The sequence below is a fragment of the Vipera berus genome (assembly GCF_964194415.1).
Source record: "Vipera berus genome assembly, chromosome: 2".
NCBI lineage: Eukaryota > Metazoa > Chordata > Lepidosauria > Squamata > Viperidae > Vipera > Vipera berus.
The window spans coordinates 112,275,185-112,294,656 of record NC_138203.1 but is presented as its reverse complement, the minus strand read 5'-3'; the positions used below and the strand labels follow the sequence as shown (position 1 = coordinate 112,294,656).

The window sequence follows — 19,472 nt, the reverse complement described above, 5'->3', positions numbered from 1 at the left end:
AACTTCAAATAACTGTCTACTTGAAAAGTACATTTGTATTTACTCAGCCATTTCAACTTACCCACCTTACTAAGGATAGCTATATCAGTTTGTGCTTGTATATCCTTAATTCTTTGGGCAACTCTTTTTTTAGATTGTTCTCCTGTTACACAAGAGACAGGAAGGCCACAGCTTCTTACAAAATTTGTTAGTTTGGTGATCCAGGAGATTTGTGATTGTAGTTTTATTTGCTCTAGTAGGCATAATTTGGGGAATCTATCAGTCTCCATTTCATTAACTTTGCACCAGTAGTTTTAAGCTCTAATTTTAGATAATGCCTGAATTGTATGAATTCCCAATTCAGCTCTAACTGCTGCAGCAGATGTTCTTGGATCTACACCCAAAATACATCTCAAATGCTGGGACTGTGTTTGTTCTAGGACTGTAGTTGAGTAAAGACCCCAAATTTCTGCTCCATTTTGGTAACTTTAGCTTTATAAACCTTGATTAATGGGGCTAGGGACCCTGGGCAACTATGGTTTGAGCAATAAATTCAAATGGGCTTTGATGATGGCAGGCCCAAGATCCAGTCTTGGAAAAAGTTACGCCCAAATATACAAAGGTGTTAACCTGTTCAATTGGTTGACCATCTAATTGCCACTTATGTCTCTGATGGTTCCAAACACCATTATTTTTTATTTAGATTTGCTAATGATTAGGGAGTTATCCTGGCAATAAGAGCTGAATCTTCTTAATAGCCTATGTAAGCCTACTTGTGAGTATAATAATAAAATCATATCAGCATAAAGCAAGCTGTTATAGTAAGTATTTAGGATCATTGGCATGTGTACCATGGTATCCTTCATTAACCCTGACAAGTCATTGATGTATAAATTAAATAATAATGGGGCCAGGATACACCCTTGCCTTATCCCTTTATTTGTGTGAATCCTGTTAGTCAGGGCCCCATTAACCCCATACCGCACCCTCAAACAGGTACTTGTGTAAAGGGCTTTAAACAAAGCCAGGAGTCTGGGTTCTTTTTAAGAGATGTCAATTTACTCCATAGTACATCTCTATTTACCATATCAAATGCTGCTGTCTTCCAGAGTTCTTCATTCTCTCATTTGATGCCTACCTTTTGTGGGGAATATAGAAGAAAAAAACATCTGTTTTTGCAAACAGGAAAACTTCATTTCCCTAATCCCAAGAGAGTACTGGGATTTAAGAGAAATATTTAATGAACAGAACTTGGATGTGCTTCCATCCCACCAACCCACAAACTGCACCACTGAAATTCTATCTGGGGCCAAATTAACCAAACCAAAACTCTATCCCTGAGAGAACTGGAGAAACTGAGGGCATTCATAGATTAAAAACTTAACTAGAGCACTGGAGCTGCCATGCATGACTTTGTGGGTTGAATAAAACATTCAACCCACAAATCACGCATGGCAGCTCCAGTGCTGTTCAGTGAAAAGGAAAAAAAGACAACTCCCTACATCTATATGTAGACTATCATGGGCTCAATGCACTTTAAGTGGAAAATGTATACCACCCTGCTGCTAATGAAGAACATGTTAGCTCATCTAGCAAAGGGGAATTTTTTTTACCAAACTGGACTTGATGGAAACCTATTACTGAGTGCAAATCAAGAAAGGAGATGAGTGGAAAACTACATTAAACTTCCCCCTAGGATATTTCCAATTTCAAGTTCTCCCTTTTGGACTGCATGCCCTCCCCCCACACACCATTTTCATGCAGCTGATTAATGAGGTTCTGCACGAGCACTTATACAAAGGGGTCTGGTGTGCTGCTGAACCCATCCTTAAACACCCAGACCCCAACACATCTTTTGTCATCCAAGCTGACATCAATGATATAGCAGTTCTCCTTCAGAAAAATAAAGAAGGGACCCTGCAGTCTGGTGCCTATACCTCCCAAAAGATGCAGAACATAAGTGGGTGGTTTGGGAAAAGGAAGCCTATGTGGTGCAATCAGCATTTCTCACCAGGAAACATTTTCTAGAACGGAGCAACACTCCTTTTGAGGTGTGCATGGATTACAAGAACCTAGAAGCATTAAAAACACCTTGGAAACTATCTCCAAAACAGGTGTGGTGGGCACAGTATTTTAAGCTTGTAAGCCAACAAATACATGCAGAAAAAGCCTAAAGGTGAAGCAAAGAAAGGCTTCATGTTACAAGCTTTGCAAAGGAAAACAAACTTGTTGCTTTCCCCCAAACTACAGTTGCACGGGCTAGCTTCTATCTATGCTAAAAAAGCCAATGAAATGCTTCTAAAGCATTAACCACTTCTTGTCCCCACCTCCCAAGTTTAACTGCATTTGCTAAGAGTTTCAACTTAGAAAAGCAAAGACTTTTTTTTTCTCCTAAAGTTTCCCTGCTAATGCATTTGGAGGTAAAGCACTTGCTGGCGCTCTTTCTCAAACTATTTATGCTAATTTGGCCAAAAAAGAGAAGCTTACAAGAAAGGGCTGTTGGTTCTCCCTCCCCCATGCTGGGGAAGAAAGCTGGGACTTTGCTGGCATCTTGGAAAAGGCCAGCCTGCTTCTAGAACTCTGTGACATGGCTCGACAATGCAGCAACCTTCTCCTTTCATAGGCCAGCCTCTGGAGATCTTGGAAAGGTAAGCCAGCAATCAGAGTGGGGTGGGGACAGCAGAGTAAAGCATGTGGAACCCGTTCGGCTGGCAAAACAGACCCAATATCTATGAGGAACAGATGGGGCAGGATGGATGAGGAGAAATAGTGGTGGGTGAATACATGTGTGGGGGTGTGCTGAGTGTCTTTATGGTTGCTCATGAGGGTGAACGATCACAGGAGTATTGCAACAGTTATAATTTTTGCAACTGGGTACTTTTGGGGATGTCATTGTAATTTTCAACCATCACTAAGTAAACTGTCATAACTTGAAGATAACCTGTACCCTGACAAACCCCACTGAAATGACCCATTAACCTTTTCTTTTCTTTTCTTTTCTTTTCTTTTCTTTTCTTTTCTTTTCTTTTCTTTTCTTTTCTTTTCCTCTCTTAGGACTAGCCTTTTCTTTGAGGGGGTAGAATGTCAGTGCTTCAATCCTGCTTTTCCCCATCACAGCTTTGCCAATGCCAGACTGCCATGAATCCTGGGGGAGAGTGGGAGGGAGCTACCAAGTAGGGAGGGAAGACATGAAACCAAAACCACTTCAAGTGCCTATCAGAGACATTAGCTGACTGACCCCAGGATCACAACCATGGGAATGAAATGTGAATCATAATCAAGCTCACCAATCATCAGGACTGTTACTAAAACAATTTGGTTGAATCCAATTGGACACCAGGGAGATAGTCAGGGGGGAGGATATAGGAAAGGGGAAAGTAAGTGGGCAGTTTTCACACTCAAACTTCAGATCTGTTTTTTCTATCTTGTAACCATTTATATTTGGAAAAGTATTCCTTTCACTATGAATGCAGTTGAAGGCTCTTTTTTCCTAAACTAAGTCAGGACAAGTCCGACACTCTCTTCAGAATCTCAAAACTGATTCTGGAGTGGAATGTGAAAATGCTTTAGTAACGTGCTTTTCTTGCTTCTCATCCAAGAATCTTCTTCAGTTCTGACTTCAGAACTGAAATTCTGAACTGTTCCAAACTTCAGTTTAGAACAGAATTGGATAAGAAGCAAAACATTACAAAAAATTACATAAAGTCCAGTTGCCTTTTGGAAAAGCACCATGGGACTGCTTTAGCAACAGAAATTTAAATATAAATTTAAAGCATTATAAATCAAGTTCAGCTTTTAATGTTCATTAATAATAAATAATTTACTTTTAACATAGCAGTTGTAAATGTTAATTTATAGCACTAAATTGGAGTCAAGATAACTTTAGTATTTGAATCAATGTGAGTACCTGTCAGACCCTCAATCTATTTCTTTTCCTATGCCTTTCCTTTTTGAGTTCTGCCATTCTGCTGGGAGGTGGGAGGCTTGTGCTTAGAAAGTGACCTATGTATCTTCTACAATGTTTTGTTTTGTTCTATCTTATTTATTTTATTTATTATTTAAACTTGTATACCGCCCTATTCCCGTAGGACTCAGGGCGGTTTACAGGGAAAAATTAAAAATACATAACATACAAAGTTAAAATCAATTAAAACTAAGATTAAATTAAGTCCCTGAATTTAAACTAAAACCCCATTAATAAATAATTAAAACCCCTCAGTCTGGGCCAGACAGCTCAAAAAACCAAGTTTTCAAGTCCCTGCGAAATGAGCGAAGGTCGGGGGCAGTCCTAAGCTCCATGGGAAGTTGGTTCCAAAGGGCCGGCACACCCACAGAGAACGCCCTTCCCCTGGGGATAACCCGCCGGCATTCCTTGACCAGCAGTACCCTAAGAAGGCCCTCCCTGTGGGAGCGCACAGGACGATGGGAAGTTGATGCCGGCAGCAGGTGTTCCCTTAGATAATCCGGACCCAAGCCATTTAGAGCTTTATAGGTCATTACCAGCATCTTCTTTGAAGTACCTTACTTGGGGTGTGAAAGGAGGAAGGAATGGGCCTTCGGCCATCTGCCTTATCTCCAGTCAGATGGGAAGGAGCTGTGGAGAGCCTTGAGAACAGAACCTTATCACTTGTTTCCCACACCTATGGATTGGTTCAAATCAAACCAGTCATTTGGTCATTTGGGGAGGGGTTTGAAAGGGCTCTTTTAATGTAATGTTTCATGCGGGAAATCCTTATATCCTGCCTTATTCTCCTGCTATCAATAACTTCCAATAAAAGTTCCTGTTGAAACAATGCAAGTTTCAAGAGGTCTGCTTTCTTGGGAGAATTAATTGAGATAGGTGAGATCTGCAAAATGGCCAACCCAGAGGGAAGAAAACCCCTACTGTGGGGACCGTGCACATGATGTCTAACCATGGCAGTGAGAGGGAAGAGACTGAGCACTAGGTACAGGTCTCCCTGAAGGCTTGCCTTAGTGACAGCTCCTCTGACTTGGGAGACAAGGCTGCAAACGGGGAGAACCTGTCAAAGCTGAGATGGTCAATCGGCGCTGGAAAAAAGGAGGACTGGGAAGGGAGGTCCTGGAAAGTAACCAATGACTGCAGGAGCCGAAAGCTGGGGTGGAGACATGGAGCGTTTGCTTAACCTCAGCAAGGAAAAGGACAAAGTGCCGACCTGAGCTGATCGCTTCCTAAAGCAAGCCATAAACCTAATGGTGGAGGCCTTCAAAAACCTCAAAGAGGCAGATGCCTGCCAAGATGAGGTCGAAGAGAGACTGGAGGAGGAGGCTGGGAGAGGGGAGAGAAAGGCGCCAACATCGCTGATGTCATGGGGGCCACAATGGTAGCAATGATCCCAACTCAGGCCATACCAGCTGGTGGTAATAGTCACAGAGCTCGAAGAAGGGGGACTCACTGACCAGAGCATAAGACTAACCCCTGGGCATAAAGTTTGATGGGGACCCTCAGCAACTGGGGTTGTTCCTGGCCCACATCCTGACCTACATGCAGGAGTGTGGCTGAGAACTTCCTAGTTAGGGCACCCAGATCAGGGTCGTTACTCTGGCCCTGGAAGGTACAGTGGCTTGGTGGATGGTGATCCTGCACAAAGCTGAGACACCCAAACTTTGCAACTTCAACTGCCTCATGGCAGCACAGAGGCAGTGATTTGAAGATCCCTTGGCCATTTGGGATTGCATTAAGATGGTCAGGCAGGGCTGACACCCTTTGGCCAAATACACTGAAGAGTTTCAAGATCTGGCTTGCCTTCTCAACTGGCCAGCGGACATCTTAGTGAGCTGTTTAAAGATGTGCTGAATGATGACCTCTACTATGCTTGCATTGCCTGAGGAGCCTCTGCACATCTCCATGACTGATTCATCCTAGCCAAGGAAGCAGAGATCAACCAAGCCTGGAATCAGCACTTCAGCCAGGCACTGAGATGTTCTCCGCCAGAGAGGAAATGAGAGGCAGCAACCCCGCATTCAACTGCCTGTTTAAAGTGTGGCAAAGAGGGCCATCGAGCTGAAGAATGCTATTTAAAAACTCCAGTGAGAAAAGGAGACCAACTTGGGGGGAACCATCAACCCCCCCCCAGTGTCCCAGGGAGACGGTGATGAAAAGTGCTGAGGTCATGGAGTTCTACCCCACTGAGAAATGGGGAGAAGGAACTCCGACCCCACCGGAGAAGGGTCCAGAGACGTCCAACAGCAACTACGATGATGAACCCTTGGTAAGTGGACCCATCCACCAATTATTATGTCCATAGAACTTTTAATTCCTGGCATGGAGAAGGTAGCCCTGAAGACCTTACTGGTCTTACTGGCTGCACAAGATGTTTAATAACCCTGGTGGGAAATTTGGGGGTTTGTGTAAAGAGACTAAAAAAGCCAATCTCATTCTGTCAATTAGATGGGTCTATTGCAGGGGTATCACGGCCACCCTCACCATGGTACCCATGAATTTAACCAAGGGGAGCCACACTGAGACTTTGACTTTTATAGTGACCCCTGGCATGGAGTGGCCCCTAGTCCTAGGACTGGCCTGGTTTAAAAAATGGAACCCACAGGTGAACTGGAGAACAGGAGGATTGAGATTCCCTAAGGAGAAACACCTTTCACCCAATGGCCGCCACAGCCCCAGAGTAAAACCTAAGTGTGAAGTGGTGGCAGCACTTAGCAGTAAGGAACCAAAAGGCATACCCAGAGAGTACCAGGATCTGGCTGAGGTTTTTAGTGAGAAATGTTCTGATGAACTACCCCCTCACTGTTCCACAGACTATGACATAGAAATCATCCCTGGAGCCCAAACCCAAGCTCTATTCAATGACCCCCCTGAGAGTTAGAAGAACTGCACAAATTTATAGATAAAAATTTGGCACACAGTTTCATTCAACCGGCTAGACAGAAAATGTTATTTCCAGTGTTATTTCAAGAGAAAAAAGATGGGTCTCTTCATCTCTGAATGGATTACAGATGTTTGAATGCTGTGTGTATATCCTTTGCCCTTCATGAAAGACATGCTGCCCCACCTCTCAAAGGGGAAGATTTTCTCCAAGTTAGACCTATGAGAGGCATATTACTGGATCAGAATCAAGGAGGGGGATGAGTGGAAAACCACTTTAAACTGCTCCCTGCAGTGCTTCCAATTCAAAGTAATTTCTTTTCCTTTGTAGGACTGTTGTATCTTAAAGTGGCTTCATCAGCATCAACGTTCAGACTATCTGCATTATTCACACTGTCACCTATTTAACTTTGGCCTTCATACATTTTCATGTAGTTCACTTTATATTATTACTGCAAAATGGTGCTTATGATTGAAACTTTTAAAATATCATTCTACCTTCTCATAAAGATTATTTATCATTGCAGTTCTGAGAAAAGAAAAAGGATACAGATAAAATATGCAATTTTAAACATGCTATAAAATAAAGTTTTTTAAAGTGTAACTTACGTTGAAAATGCATTATTTTGATTTTCACAGCGTATTCCTTTGCAGCGATTAGGTTCATTTGTTTCATAATAAAAATATAGCTGGTTAAGTCCATTTGCAAAAGCTAGCAGTACAAGACAGTAGATGAAGAGAAATTTTAAAATATCCAGTAGCATTCTTCCAAGAGATATCTGTAGTGGTCCCAAGTGAGAATTTGCAGTGAATAATGAGATTAGACGCAAAGAACTAAAAATATTTGCAATAGCAAACAGGGCCTCTGCAACCAGTGTTGGGTGCCACATATCCCAGCTTTGTCTTGCAAGCAGCCCACTGTACTGTAAACAAAATAATGAGACAATATTAACCAGTATTTATCTATTGTAGCAGCCCTTTAAATCACACTTTTATTTTTTTTATGAACTCAAGAGTATGCCCAAATAAAGCTTGCTCATTCATTCATTCACTTATACTGTTTCAGTCAACCCTGGGCAGCTTCCAAACAAAGATTAAATATATATCTATATAAAATTATTTAAAATCTATAAAACACAACTAGTTAAAACTTAAAATATCAAAAATAACAAAAACCTGGTGCCAATCCATGCTAACATACCATAATCTAATCTCCCAGCACTTGGGAGAAAAAAACAGTTTTTAAGGTTTTGTGGAAAGTTAAAAGGATGGATGCCTGCTAATATAAGGGGACAAAATGTTCTACAAGGCAGGGACTTCCTATCTTTGGGGAAAAGAACCAGGAACATGCCCACCCCATCTGACCTGATAGGAAAGGCAGTAATTCAGGTAACCTGTCCTGTGCCATCACTTTAGTGTCCAGCACTTTGATTTGCACATTGAAACTGGAAATCAGTGCAGTTCACACAACAGAGGTGTTACATGGGCAAACCTAGGGCCCCATTACTTTGCTTGATGCTGCATTCTGGACCAGTTTAAATTTTTGGGTGGCCTTCAAGGGCAGCCCCATGTAGAGTGTGCTGTAGTAATCCAGACAGGAAGTGACCAAGGCATGGGTGACCATGAACAAGGCCTCCTGATCAAGGAAAGGGTACAATTGGCACACCAAAGGCACCCCCTTGCCATGGCTGCCCTCTACTCCTCAAGCAGGAGCCTTGAGTCCAGGAGGATCCCCAATTTGCACATCAGCTCAATCTGAGGAAGTACCACCCCATCCAGAGAATGGCCTCTTAAGAAGAGGGTGTACTATTACTTCTTTCAAGGCAGACAGTACCACCCATTCCTGCAGAGAGGCATTAATCACAGTTTGGATCCAACCATATGCCACCTCCTGGGGCATGAATCCAGAACACAGGTGGCTCAACTCACAGCCTTAAGGATCCTGTCCACTTCCTCAAGAGTAACTGGCTTGAACTCCCAAGGCTCAGACATGTCTCCATCACATCCAAGGAGTCTGTCCAGTCAGAGTCCAATTCTGAGTGAAGTCGAGCGATTTTATCTAAAAGATGCTGAAAATATTCTTGCAAGGGTTCCTCCACTTCCTTCTTACTCAGGAGAGATCTGATTACCTGAAAGAGGTTGCTGGTTGCCTATGAGCAAGAGAAGTAATAACACTTTGCCACTCTTATTGCCACAAGGTAAAGCCTAATGAAGGCTTTTAACTGTGCTTGGTTGGCCTCACTCTTTGTAATCCTCCAGCAGCACTCTAGGTGTCTCTTATGTTGCTTCATCTCTCTGAGACACTTGGTGTGCCATAAGGCTCTTTGAGATCCATGGACACAGAGAGTCAGGACAGATGGGATTTGGTCTATGGCTCCCATCATATGTTCATTCCAAGCTGCAATGAAAGCTTCTGCCAAACAGTGCAACAGCTTCAGGAAAAAAAACCTGTGCCCTCTGAAATTGCATTGGGTTCATCAGGTGCCTGGAGTGAGCTGATTGAATAGTGAGGGTGTGTGGCTGTAGAGAAATCTAACATCAAGAAGTGGTTCATCCATGGCAAGGGAGTGATGTTAATGTCCCCGAAATCCAGATCCTGATAACACATTACCCCAAGGCCTTTCTTTACAAAGTGATACCTAGCTAGAGCTTCTTTCTTTTCTTATTTTACTGTTCCATGAGAACAGTAGTCTCTATGCAGAGAATAGAGAATCCCTTCTCATAAAGGATTGCACATCACTAAAGAAATGTGAACTATGAACCAAATTAGTAAAAGTGTTAAAACAACTGAATCAAAAAAGAAATGTAAAATACTTATGACTGTTAGATAAAGGAAGTTCACTTAAAAATTTAGACTGTCCATAAGGGTACAAGCAGGCCCATACTGTACAAAACGTCTCTCACTGTCAAAACCCACTTCCATCCACATCTTAAGAAAGAAAGACTCTTGGAGGCAAGGTTATCCAAGCAGGAACTTTTACTAAGACATAGAAAATAGAGAGTTTAATAGATAGGATCTGAGAAATCCCTTCACAGATAGATATTTTTAAATGTCCCCAAGCAAGCCCCACCCCACAGTTCATTCGGTCAGTTCCGGATCAGCCAAGTTCCGGAAAACATGGGAAAAGGAGAATATCAGTCCATTCATAGCAAAATCATTCATATCCCCTCACATTCCATCCGGAGAAACAAACCAGATTCCGGAGGTTTTTTTTCTCCACCCCCTTTCTTAGTTCCCCTTAAGATGAGAGGGAAAATGCCTCTCATTGCTCTTATTGTGATGGATAGCAGGCAGGCGGAATAAACAAAAAGTTACATCTAAGGAAAGGAAGTGAAAGCAATAACCCCCCATGATTATTCCCTCTCCTCCTTGGGAATGGCAGAATCCAAGGGTGTGTTGGGAGGTGAAATTTGGGTTTGCACAGAAAAGAGAGTAAATGGATTCTGACATCCTGCTCCCCTTAAAGATGGGAGAGATCCACCTGTACAGGAGACAAAATTATAATTGTTAACCTGGCTTGTTGGGGTACTGTGTATGAAACCTCCTTAGCAGCTTTGGTGCTCTGATGTGGTGTTTATTGTCCCACTCGTTTTCTAAGGAGGGAAGATGTTTGCAAGCTATTAAATATTGAATCCCCTCATGATACTTTCTATAATCTAGGATTTCTTTTACTTCAAAGTATTGTTCTCCTTCAACCATGATTGGAGGTGGTGGTGGTGGTGTTTTCAGCCATAAGGGTGACTGTGTTTCCCTTTTTAGCAAACTGCAGTGGAAGATTGGATGTATTTGCCTAAGGTTTTTGGGTAGTTCTAATTCTACTGTTACTGGGTTTATGATTCTTTTAATTGGAAAAGGTCCTATATATTTTGGTCCAGGTTTTTGCAGGGGTGTAGAGATTTTAGGCATTTTGTGGATAGATATGCCATCTCTCCTACCCTGAATGGTGTGGGATAGACTCTCTTCTTGTCTGTCTGTGCTTTGTATGCTTGCCTAGCTTCGTCTAAAGCTTTCCTAACGATTGGCCAGGTGTTTTGCAATTGTGCCATCCATTCTTTCAGCGATGAGATTTCTGGTTCAGGTGGGATTAATTCTGGCATAGGGTTGAAATTTTGACCGGTGGCTATTTGAAAAGGAGTGTAGCCTGTGCTGGAGTGGACTGCGTTATTGTAAGCATTTGATTGTTAGAAATTAATAAAGCATCTTAAATATTGCTCAAGTACAGAGTTCCTGCGTTTTGATTGACTGTTCCCATGAAGATGATGACTAGATGTTAGTCCCCGAGTAGTTCCTAAGAGGAATAAAAAATCCTTCCAAAACTTTGATGTAAATTGTACTACCCTATCAGATATGATGCGTTGAGGTGCCCCATGCAGTCTCTAAATGTGCTGCACGAATAGTTTCGCTAAGGTTTTTGCGGTGGGAATCTTTTGGCAAGGGATAAAGCGTACCTGTTTAGAAAACAAATCCGTAACCCCCAGATGACAGTGTTCCCACTGCTTTCTGGTAATTCCACTATAAAGTCCATGGATATTTCTGAGGGGTTCACCATTGGTTGTAACAGTCCAGATGACTTTCCTTGCAGCCTCTTAGCCATCACGCATGTTTGGCAGCTGGCCATATAGCTTTCTATGTCCTTTTTCATGGATGGCCACCAAAATTGCCTTTTAGTTAAATGTAAGGTTTTTACAAACCCAAAATATTCTAGTGATTTTGTATCATGGCACAATTGCATGAAATTGATCCTCTGGGTGGCAGGTATGTATAACTTCTCACCCACCCAATGTACAATCTTTGATTGTGCACACATGTCTATTTTTCTGGAACCATTCATCTGTTTCCAAGGACTTCTGGAATTTGATGCCAGTTTGGCTATCCAGCTGTGGCTTCATTTTAGCTTGGGCCCTGGTGGTTACTGCCACTGCCAGTTGTTGTCCCGGCATAAGTGGTTTAGAGTCAGTGGCCCATGTGCTGTTATATTGTGGCAGGTGAGACAGTGCATCTGTCAGGAAATTCTTTCCCCCCGGTAAGTGTTTAGGTATGAAATGTAATTGGTGAAAATGCTGAGACCAGCAGGCTTGCTTAGGAGTTTCCTGGGTATTTTTAGTGCTTCCAAATTTTTGTGGTCTGTCCAGACCTGGAAGGGGATTTTATTTCCTTCAAGGAAATGATGCCATGTAAGTAATGACCATCTCACAGCGTAAGCCTCCTTCTCCCAGATGGGCCAATGTTGTTCTGTCTCTGTGAGTTTCCTGGACTTATATGCACATGGCTGCAGTACCCCCTCATCATTTTCCTGTAATAATACAGCTCCCACCATCACAACGCTTGCGTCTGCCTGTATTACGAAAGGTTTATCAGGATCTGTATGTCTCAGTACAGGCTCGGTAGAGAAAAACCTCTTAAGCCTCAATGCCGCTTAACATTCCATTGTCCACTTCAGGGGATGGCTGGGTTTCACTGCCCCCCCTCATTTTCAACAAGTTTGTGAGGGGGCAAGGTTATTTCTGCAAATGAAGTGATGAATAGGCAGTAGAAATTTGCAAAACCCAGGAAACTTTGCAATTGCTTCCTTGTGTGGGGTAGTGCCCATTTTAATACTGCCCTTTCTCGGGGTCCATTTTGATGTCCTGCGGGGATATGCGATACCCAATGTAGTCTATTTTTCCCTGGTGGAATTCACATTTTGATAATTTTGCATATAGGTGGGTGGCCCACAACTTTTTTAGAACTGCTCTGACTAGATTAATATGCTCCTCCTTGGTCTCAGTGAAGATAAGCATGTCAACTAAGTAAACCAGGACCCCCTTAAATAGGTGCTCTCTTAGCACTTCATTGATTGATTGCATAAAAACTGCAGGGGCCCCTTGCAGTCCAAATGGCAGATGTTTGAACTGATAGCAACCCACTAGACAATTAAATGCGGTCTTCCATTTGTCCCCTTCCTTGATCCTAACGTGGTGGTATGCTTCTCTTAGGTCTAGTTTGGTAAAAATCCTTCCTTTTGATAGGTGGGATAGCATATCCTTCATGAGGGGTAGGGGATACAGATTATTTTCACTAATTGTGTTTAGGGGTCCCCAGGGACAGGTGAACTGATTAGGTGGCTAGGGTAGCTGGTAACCCCCCCCCCGCTAAGGACCCATCTAACTGGCCAAAGGAGATTGGTTGCTTTAGTCTCCTCACCGGAATACCCACGTTCCCCACTAGCGTTGGGCTAATGAGGCAGCGGGTGAAGCCAGAATCTATTAAGGCTTTCACTTTAACAGCTTTGGGTATGGAGGGGGCTAATATAGTCACTGTCTTGAGGATGGGTGGAATGGATCCACTTAACAGGGTTTTGCCCTCCAAGCTGTCCTCTGAGGTGTCCACCAGAGCTGTGGTGTAGGCCAGAGTTGTCCCCCATTCCTTGGCAGAGGTTTGAGATTCTGCAGCCTCTATCCCCCACATGGCAGATTCTTTTGGTTTGGCTGGGGACCTCCCTGAACTCCTGGCTGGTGATGGGTCTGATTTGTGCTGAGGGGCTGTTGAGTGGCATTCTGTGGTTTGGTGGCCCTCTCTCCCACATTTGAAACAGCATGTTGATTTCTTAGCCATAGCTGGTGGTTTCGCTGGCTTGCGTGTTTGCTTGGGAAGTGGTTTCCCTGAGTGGTGCCTCTTCAGTAGATCTTTCTCCGCCTCCTCTGCCAGGATGTACCAGTCATCAAGGTGGTGTGGTCCTCCTTGAGGCAGGCAAGCATCATACAGGTCATAGTTTAGCCCATCTTTGAAATAGCTAAGGAGGATGTCTTCCGGCCAGTTCAGCTGGTTGGCAGTGGCCTGGAATTCTTGTGTATATTCAGCCACCGGCCATCTGCCCTGCCTCACCATTTTGATTCTCTCCCAGGCCTTATGATCAGCCAAGGGGTCCTCGCCTCCTCAAGGATGACATGAACCGACTTCCGGTGGCCACGCCGCGCCGAATGGCGGCTTTTTCCTGGCCGCCCGCCCTGAGGCTTCGTTGGAGCCGTGGAGACGGTGACAATCAGCTGTTCCGCGTCTCATAAACTTTCCCTTCGGGAGAAGAGGGGGAGGTGAGCTTTCTCGGATAGTGGTAGAGCTCCCCAAGACCTCCCAGAATTATCTGGGGGTCGGAGGGTGAGAGCCCCCACGGAGTCCGAGGCTTTCTCCGAGTCCAGGATGCCTTTGCTCCGCGTAGGGGCGAAGCTAGACGCTGCATCCACATCTGCGGATTATAGTGATTTATGAGTGCTTTTAAAGCAGACAGAGCTGACCAGGAGGAGTAAAGTTGCAAGTATTCAAACTTTAACTCGAGGTGCTTTAATCTTCTCCATATATAAATTAGACTTTGAAGAAAGGGAAAAAAATGGCACCAAAATGTTTTTTCTTTTTAAAAGAATAAATTATGAGGACTTTGTTAAAATTTAAACAATATATTGGAATTTTTTCTCTTTTTCTTATTATCATTGCTATTAAGAGTTCCTCTCCTCTTTTTTGGATTTTTTTCCCCTCCGGAGTGCAGAGGGAAAGTGAAAGTGATAAGAGAAAGTGATTTGTAGCAAGTGAAAATGGCTTCAAGATGGCAGGCAGTTCCTGTTGTTTCTAAAACCTCAATCTCTTCTCCTGTCATTCAACCTACTGCAAAACCCAGATCCCCTCCACCCTCTCCTCCACCACCAGCACTTACACTTAAAGACCTGCAGGATGCTTTGAAGTTGCAGGCACAAGAAATGACTTTACAAATAAAGGAAGAGGTAGCTGAACCTCTTGAGCTTAAAAATAGAGATGAGAGAAGACATTTTGTTTGCATTTCAAGGGCTGGCTGCACATATTGAACGTTTAGATGACCACGTGGATGAGGTTGTGGAAAATAGTGAAAGACTTGAAAATAGAATTGCTAAAGCAGAAAATAAAATTGATAAAACTGAGGATGAGGTGATGATTTCACAATTTAAAGAAATGGAATTTGCTCTGAGAATAAGAGGGTTGAGAGAAAACCCCCGTGAGGATTTACTGGAAGAGGTGATTAAGGACATTGCTCCCATCCTGGGATGGGATCCTAAGGAGTTATCAAGGGAGGTGGAAAAAATTTTCAGGGTCAATTCCTGGATTGCGAGGCAGAAGAATTTACCTAGAGATGTGGTGATTTATTTTTCTAAGAGGTCACTTCGAAATGAGATCATCCAGGCCTTCTATCAACAGAGATTTCAAATTGCAGGTCAAGATATTATAATTTTGAAAGAAATACCTCCTAAGATGTTGAGAAAAAGGAAGGATTTTGGTTTTTTGTCTGATGAACTTAAAAATCGACAAATTCAGTTCAGATGGGAGATTCCTATTGGAATAGTGGTGAATCATGCAGGGACACGATATAGACTTAATACGATTGCTAAGGCAAAAGAATTTTATACTTATGTCCTGAAAGCAGGTTCACCACCATCTCCTTTGCCTAAAAGAGTGGAAGAAGATAAACAACAAGTTGAAGGTGCATCAGCACAGTCTGTTGGAGAGGCACAATTGGCTGAACCCACTGAACAGAGTTTGATGTTAAAGGCTGATCCAAAAGACCAGAGAATGACACGTGCGGCGCATAAACAGAGAGAAAAGGAACAATTGAAACAGAAGATGGATTCTGGGCCTATGATACAAGGCCCTGTTATTACGGAGCCGGTGGGAGGGGTGCGACCGAAGAGACCAACTGCAGATCTCCAGGTGGCGTTCCAGAGGTTCCAGGTCACTGAGGATGGCGATTAAAGCTTTTGACATGGAATGTTAATGGCTTAAATTCACCACAAAAAAGAAAGAAAGTGTTTCATTATTTGAAGCAACATAAAAATGATATTGTTTGCCTACAAGAAACTCATATTTGTGCAAAAGATCAAAAATACTTGATTAATTCTCAGTTGGGACTTCATTTTATAGCATCTGCTCCAGATAAAAAGAGTGGAGTGGTTATCTACTTTAGGAGAGATTTATCTGCTACGTTAATTGAATCTGATCCACAGGGAAGATATGTTATTATTGAACTATTGTTACAAGGCAAGAAGATTCTCATTATCGGATTATATGCTCCTAATCAACAGCAAGGAAAGTTTTATAAGTTTTTACATGATAAACTAATTCAATTGGATTATAAATCTGTTATTTTGATGGGTGATTGGAATGGTGTTTTGGATTCAAATAAGGACAAGAAGAGGTCTTCTAAAAATTCTCCTATCTATTCTAGATTGCTTAAAAGTATTTTTGATTTGAAAGAAGACTTGGAACTGAGAGATATCTGGCGGGAGCAGAATTTGGAGCATAGAGATTTTACTTTCTTTTCGGACAGGTATCAATCGTTTTCTAGAATTGACTTTTTTTTAGTTACTGGTGATCTTACTTCCAGGGTCAAGAATGTCATGATTTTTCCTAGAATGTTATCGGATCATAGTCCTGTATGGATGGAATTATTTAGGGAAGATGGAATAAGAAGATCTTGGAGGTTGAATGAAAATTTATTTAGATATGATGTACTTTCAGAAAAATGTAAAGATTTTTTGAGTTTTTTGTTCTGAATATGCATAAAGGAACACCGATTGAAATGGTTTGGGATGCCAGTAAAGCTTATATGAGGGGGATTTTGATTCATATGAACAATGGTCATAGGCGTAAGCAGATGCAAAAACATAAAGAATTGGAAGAAGAGATTAAATTGAAGGAGAAAGCTTTTATTTTGAATCCATTAGATAAGAGATTAAGGATTTCAATAAATTTGTTGAAAGAGCAATTTAATATGTTAATGGCGGATCAGGTTGCAACTAATTTGAGATATGCGAAGCATAATACTTTTTGTAATGCAAATAAGCCTGGTAGGTGGTTAGCTTATCAATTAAGGAAAAAACAGAGGTTACGTACAATAGAGAGAATATAAGGGCAAAGAAACATTTCAACAAAATTTGATTAAAAAGGGTTTTTTAGATTTTTATCAAAAGTTATATGCTAGTGAGAATGTACAAACCTTAGATATAGATAAATATTTACAGGAAGCGCATATTCCTATGCTTTCACATGAACAAAGGGAAGGGATGAATTGTTTAATCAGTTCTGAAGAAATTATTTCAGTAATTAAGCAGTTAAAAGTGGGTAAGGCTCCGGGTACAGATGGCTTAACAGCAATTTATTATAAAACTTTACTTACAGAGATGGTAGAACCTTTAAAGGAACTATTTAATAATATCCAGGCCGGAGGGGAGGTGCCTCCATCTTGGAGAAGGGCTTTTATATCGTTGATCCCAAAGGAGGATCAAGATCTTATAGACCTATATCGCTTTTAAATACAGATTATAAGATTTTTGCAAAAATATTGGCAAATAGATTAATGTTAGTTTTGAAACAGATGGTTCATACAGATCAATCTGGATTTATAACTGGAAGATATATGAAATATAATGTAAGACAATTAGTTAACTTAATTGAGTATTTGGATAAGAATAACCAAGTCCCTGCAGCATTGATATTTTTGGATGCTGAAAAAGCTTTTGATCAATTGAATTGGCAATTTTTATTGAAAGTTGTGGAAAAGATGAACTTTGGGGATGAATTTCTGCAATCTATTAAGGCCATATATCAACAACAATCGGCGCAAATTATAATTAATGGGAGATTAACAGATGCATTTAAAATTGAAAAAGGTACAAGACAAGGGTGTCCCCTGTCACCATTATTGTTTGTTTTAACATTGGAGATTTTATTGATTAAAATTCGGGAATCAACTAAAATACAGGGAATAAAAATAAAACAGAATGATTATAGGTTAAGAGCATTTGCAGATGACTTGGTTGTTACACTATCTCAACCGATTCAATCGGTTATAGATTTGATGGAAATTATAATACAATATGGGAAAGTTTCGGGCTTTAAGGTGAATAATAATAAGACTAAAATATTATCTAAAATATGACTATGAATGAGAAGGATATGTTAGTAAAATTGACAGGTTATGAAATTGTGAAAAAGGTTAAATATTTGGGGGTATATATTACAGCTTCTAATGTGAAATTATGTAAGAATAATTATGAGACGTTATGGTTAAAAGTACAAAAGGATTTAAATAATTGGAAAAAATTACAATTATCTTTGTTGGGAAAAATTGCAGCTCTTAAAATGAATGTTTTACCAAAGTTTCTCTTTCTGTTTCAAATGATACCTATTTTGAAAAAAGATGCTAATTTGGATGAGTGGCAGAAAGGTATTAATAAATTTATTTGGGTGGGGAAAAAACCGAGAGTTAAACTTAAGATTTTACAAGACGCTCGGGAAAGAGGAGGACTTAAGGTGCCTAATTTGAAATTATATTATGATGCAGTGGTTTTAACATTGGTTAGTGATTGGCTTAATTTAACTAATAAAAGTATACTTTATCTTGAGGGATGGGATTTATTATATGGTTGGCATGCATATTTGATTTATGATAAAAAAGTTGATAAGGCTTTTAAATCTCACATTTTAAGAAGTGCTTTATTGCGTGTTTGGAAAAAGTATTATTATAAGTTAAATTATAAAATACCAATTTGGGGGATTCCTGGACACGCAATAGAGGGGGTATCTATGGGTGTGAATTTGGATATGATTTCTTATAAGCAATTACTTAGATTGGAAGGGAGTGACTGGCAACTAAGGTCGCTAGTCGAGTTAAAACAAGAAAATATTGTACAGTCTTGGTTCCAGTATACTCAATTGCAAGCCAGGTGGAAGTTAGACCAGAAGGTTGGTTTGACGCTGATGGATGAAAATTTGGTAAAACAGATCAAAGATCAAACTCGAGCGCACATAAAGAGAATTTATAATGCTTTAATAGAATTGGACTCGGAAATGGAATTGGTGAAAGATTGCATGGTAAAGTGGGCTCAAAATATTCAAGAACCGATTCCATTGGATGTATGGGAGGTAATTTGGGTTAGAAATGTAAAATTTACTCAAGCCCAAAACTTTATAAACTTAATTTTTATAAAATGTTTTATAGATGGCATTTGGATCCTAAAAAGCTGTCTTGTATGTATTCTAATTTGCAACCCAAATGTTGGAGATGTGGTAGTTTGGATGCTACTTATTTTCATATTTGGTGGACTTGTAGAAATATAAAAGCTTTTTGGATTAAAATTTGGTGGAACATTCAAAAGATTTTGAAGAGAAAGACAAAGTTTACCCCACAATTATTTTTATTGGGTGTTATTACAGACTGTGACACTAAAGAAATTAATTTGATGTTGAATTTGATAACAGCTGCGAGGTTATTGGTAGGGCAATATTGGAAGAAGGATTGTCTGCCTACTATAGAGGAGTGGACGCTTAAAGTGTCAAATCTAGCAGAAATGGCTAAGATTTCTGCTTACTTGAAAGATCATTCACAAGAGAGATACATTTTGGTTTGGAGAAGATGGATAGATTATATTCAGAAAAAATATGGGACTAAAAAGTTCCATTTAGCTTATGAGTAAATTTTAGATTGTTATTGTTATAATTTAATTTTTTTTAGAAGTTGGGTATTTTAGAGTGTTGGTAATTATGTTAAAGGCAGGTTAAAGTGTATTATGTATTTGCTTTTTTATATAGTTGATTAATGTTAGTTAGATTATGATTACTATATATTTGTAACCCTGTAATCGGCTTTGGGAA

General features: G+C 40.8%; 1 protein-coding gene across 1 annotated transcript in view; it reads right to left on the bottom strand.

Annotated features, from left to right (window-relative positions):
- TRPC4 (transient receptor potential cation channel subfamily C member 4) overlaps nt 1-19,472 on the bottom strand; it is a gene marked incomplete at both ends in the record, with an annotated part of 226,363 nt that overhangs the window by 102,122 nt on the left and 104,769 nt on the right. Inside the window, 2 exons of the mRNA XM_081316449.1 lie at nt 7,430-7,743; nt 8,328-8,456. Of these exons, the coding sequence (XP_081172575.1) occupies nt 7,430-7,743; nt 8,328-8,456 (443 nt within the window). The remainder of the gene's footprint in view (nt 1-7,429; nt 7,744-8,327; nt 8,457-19,472) is intronic.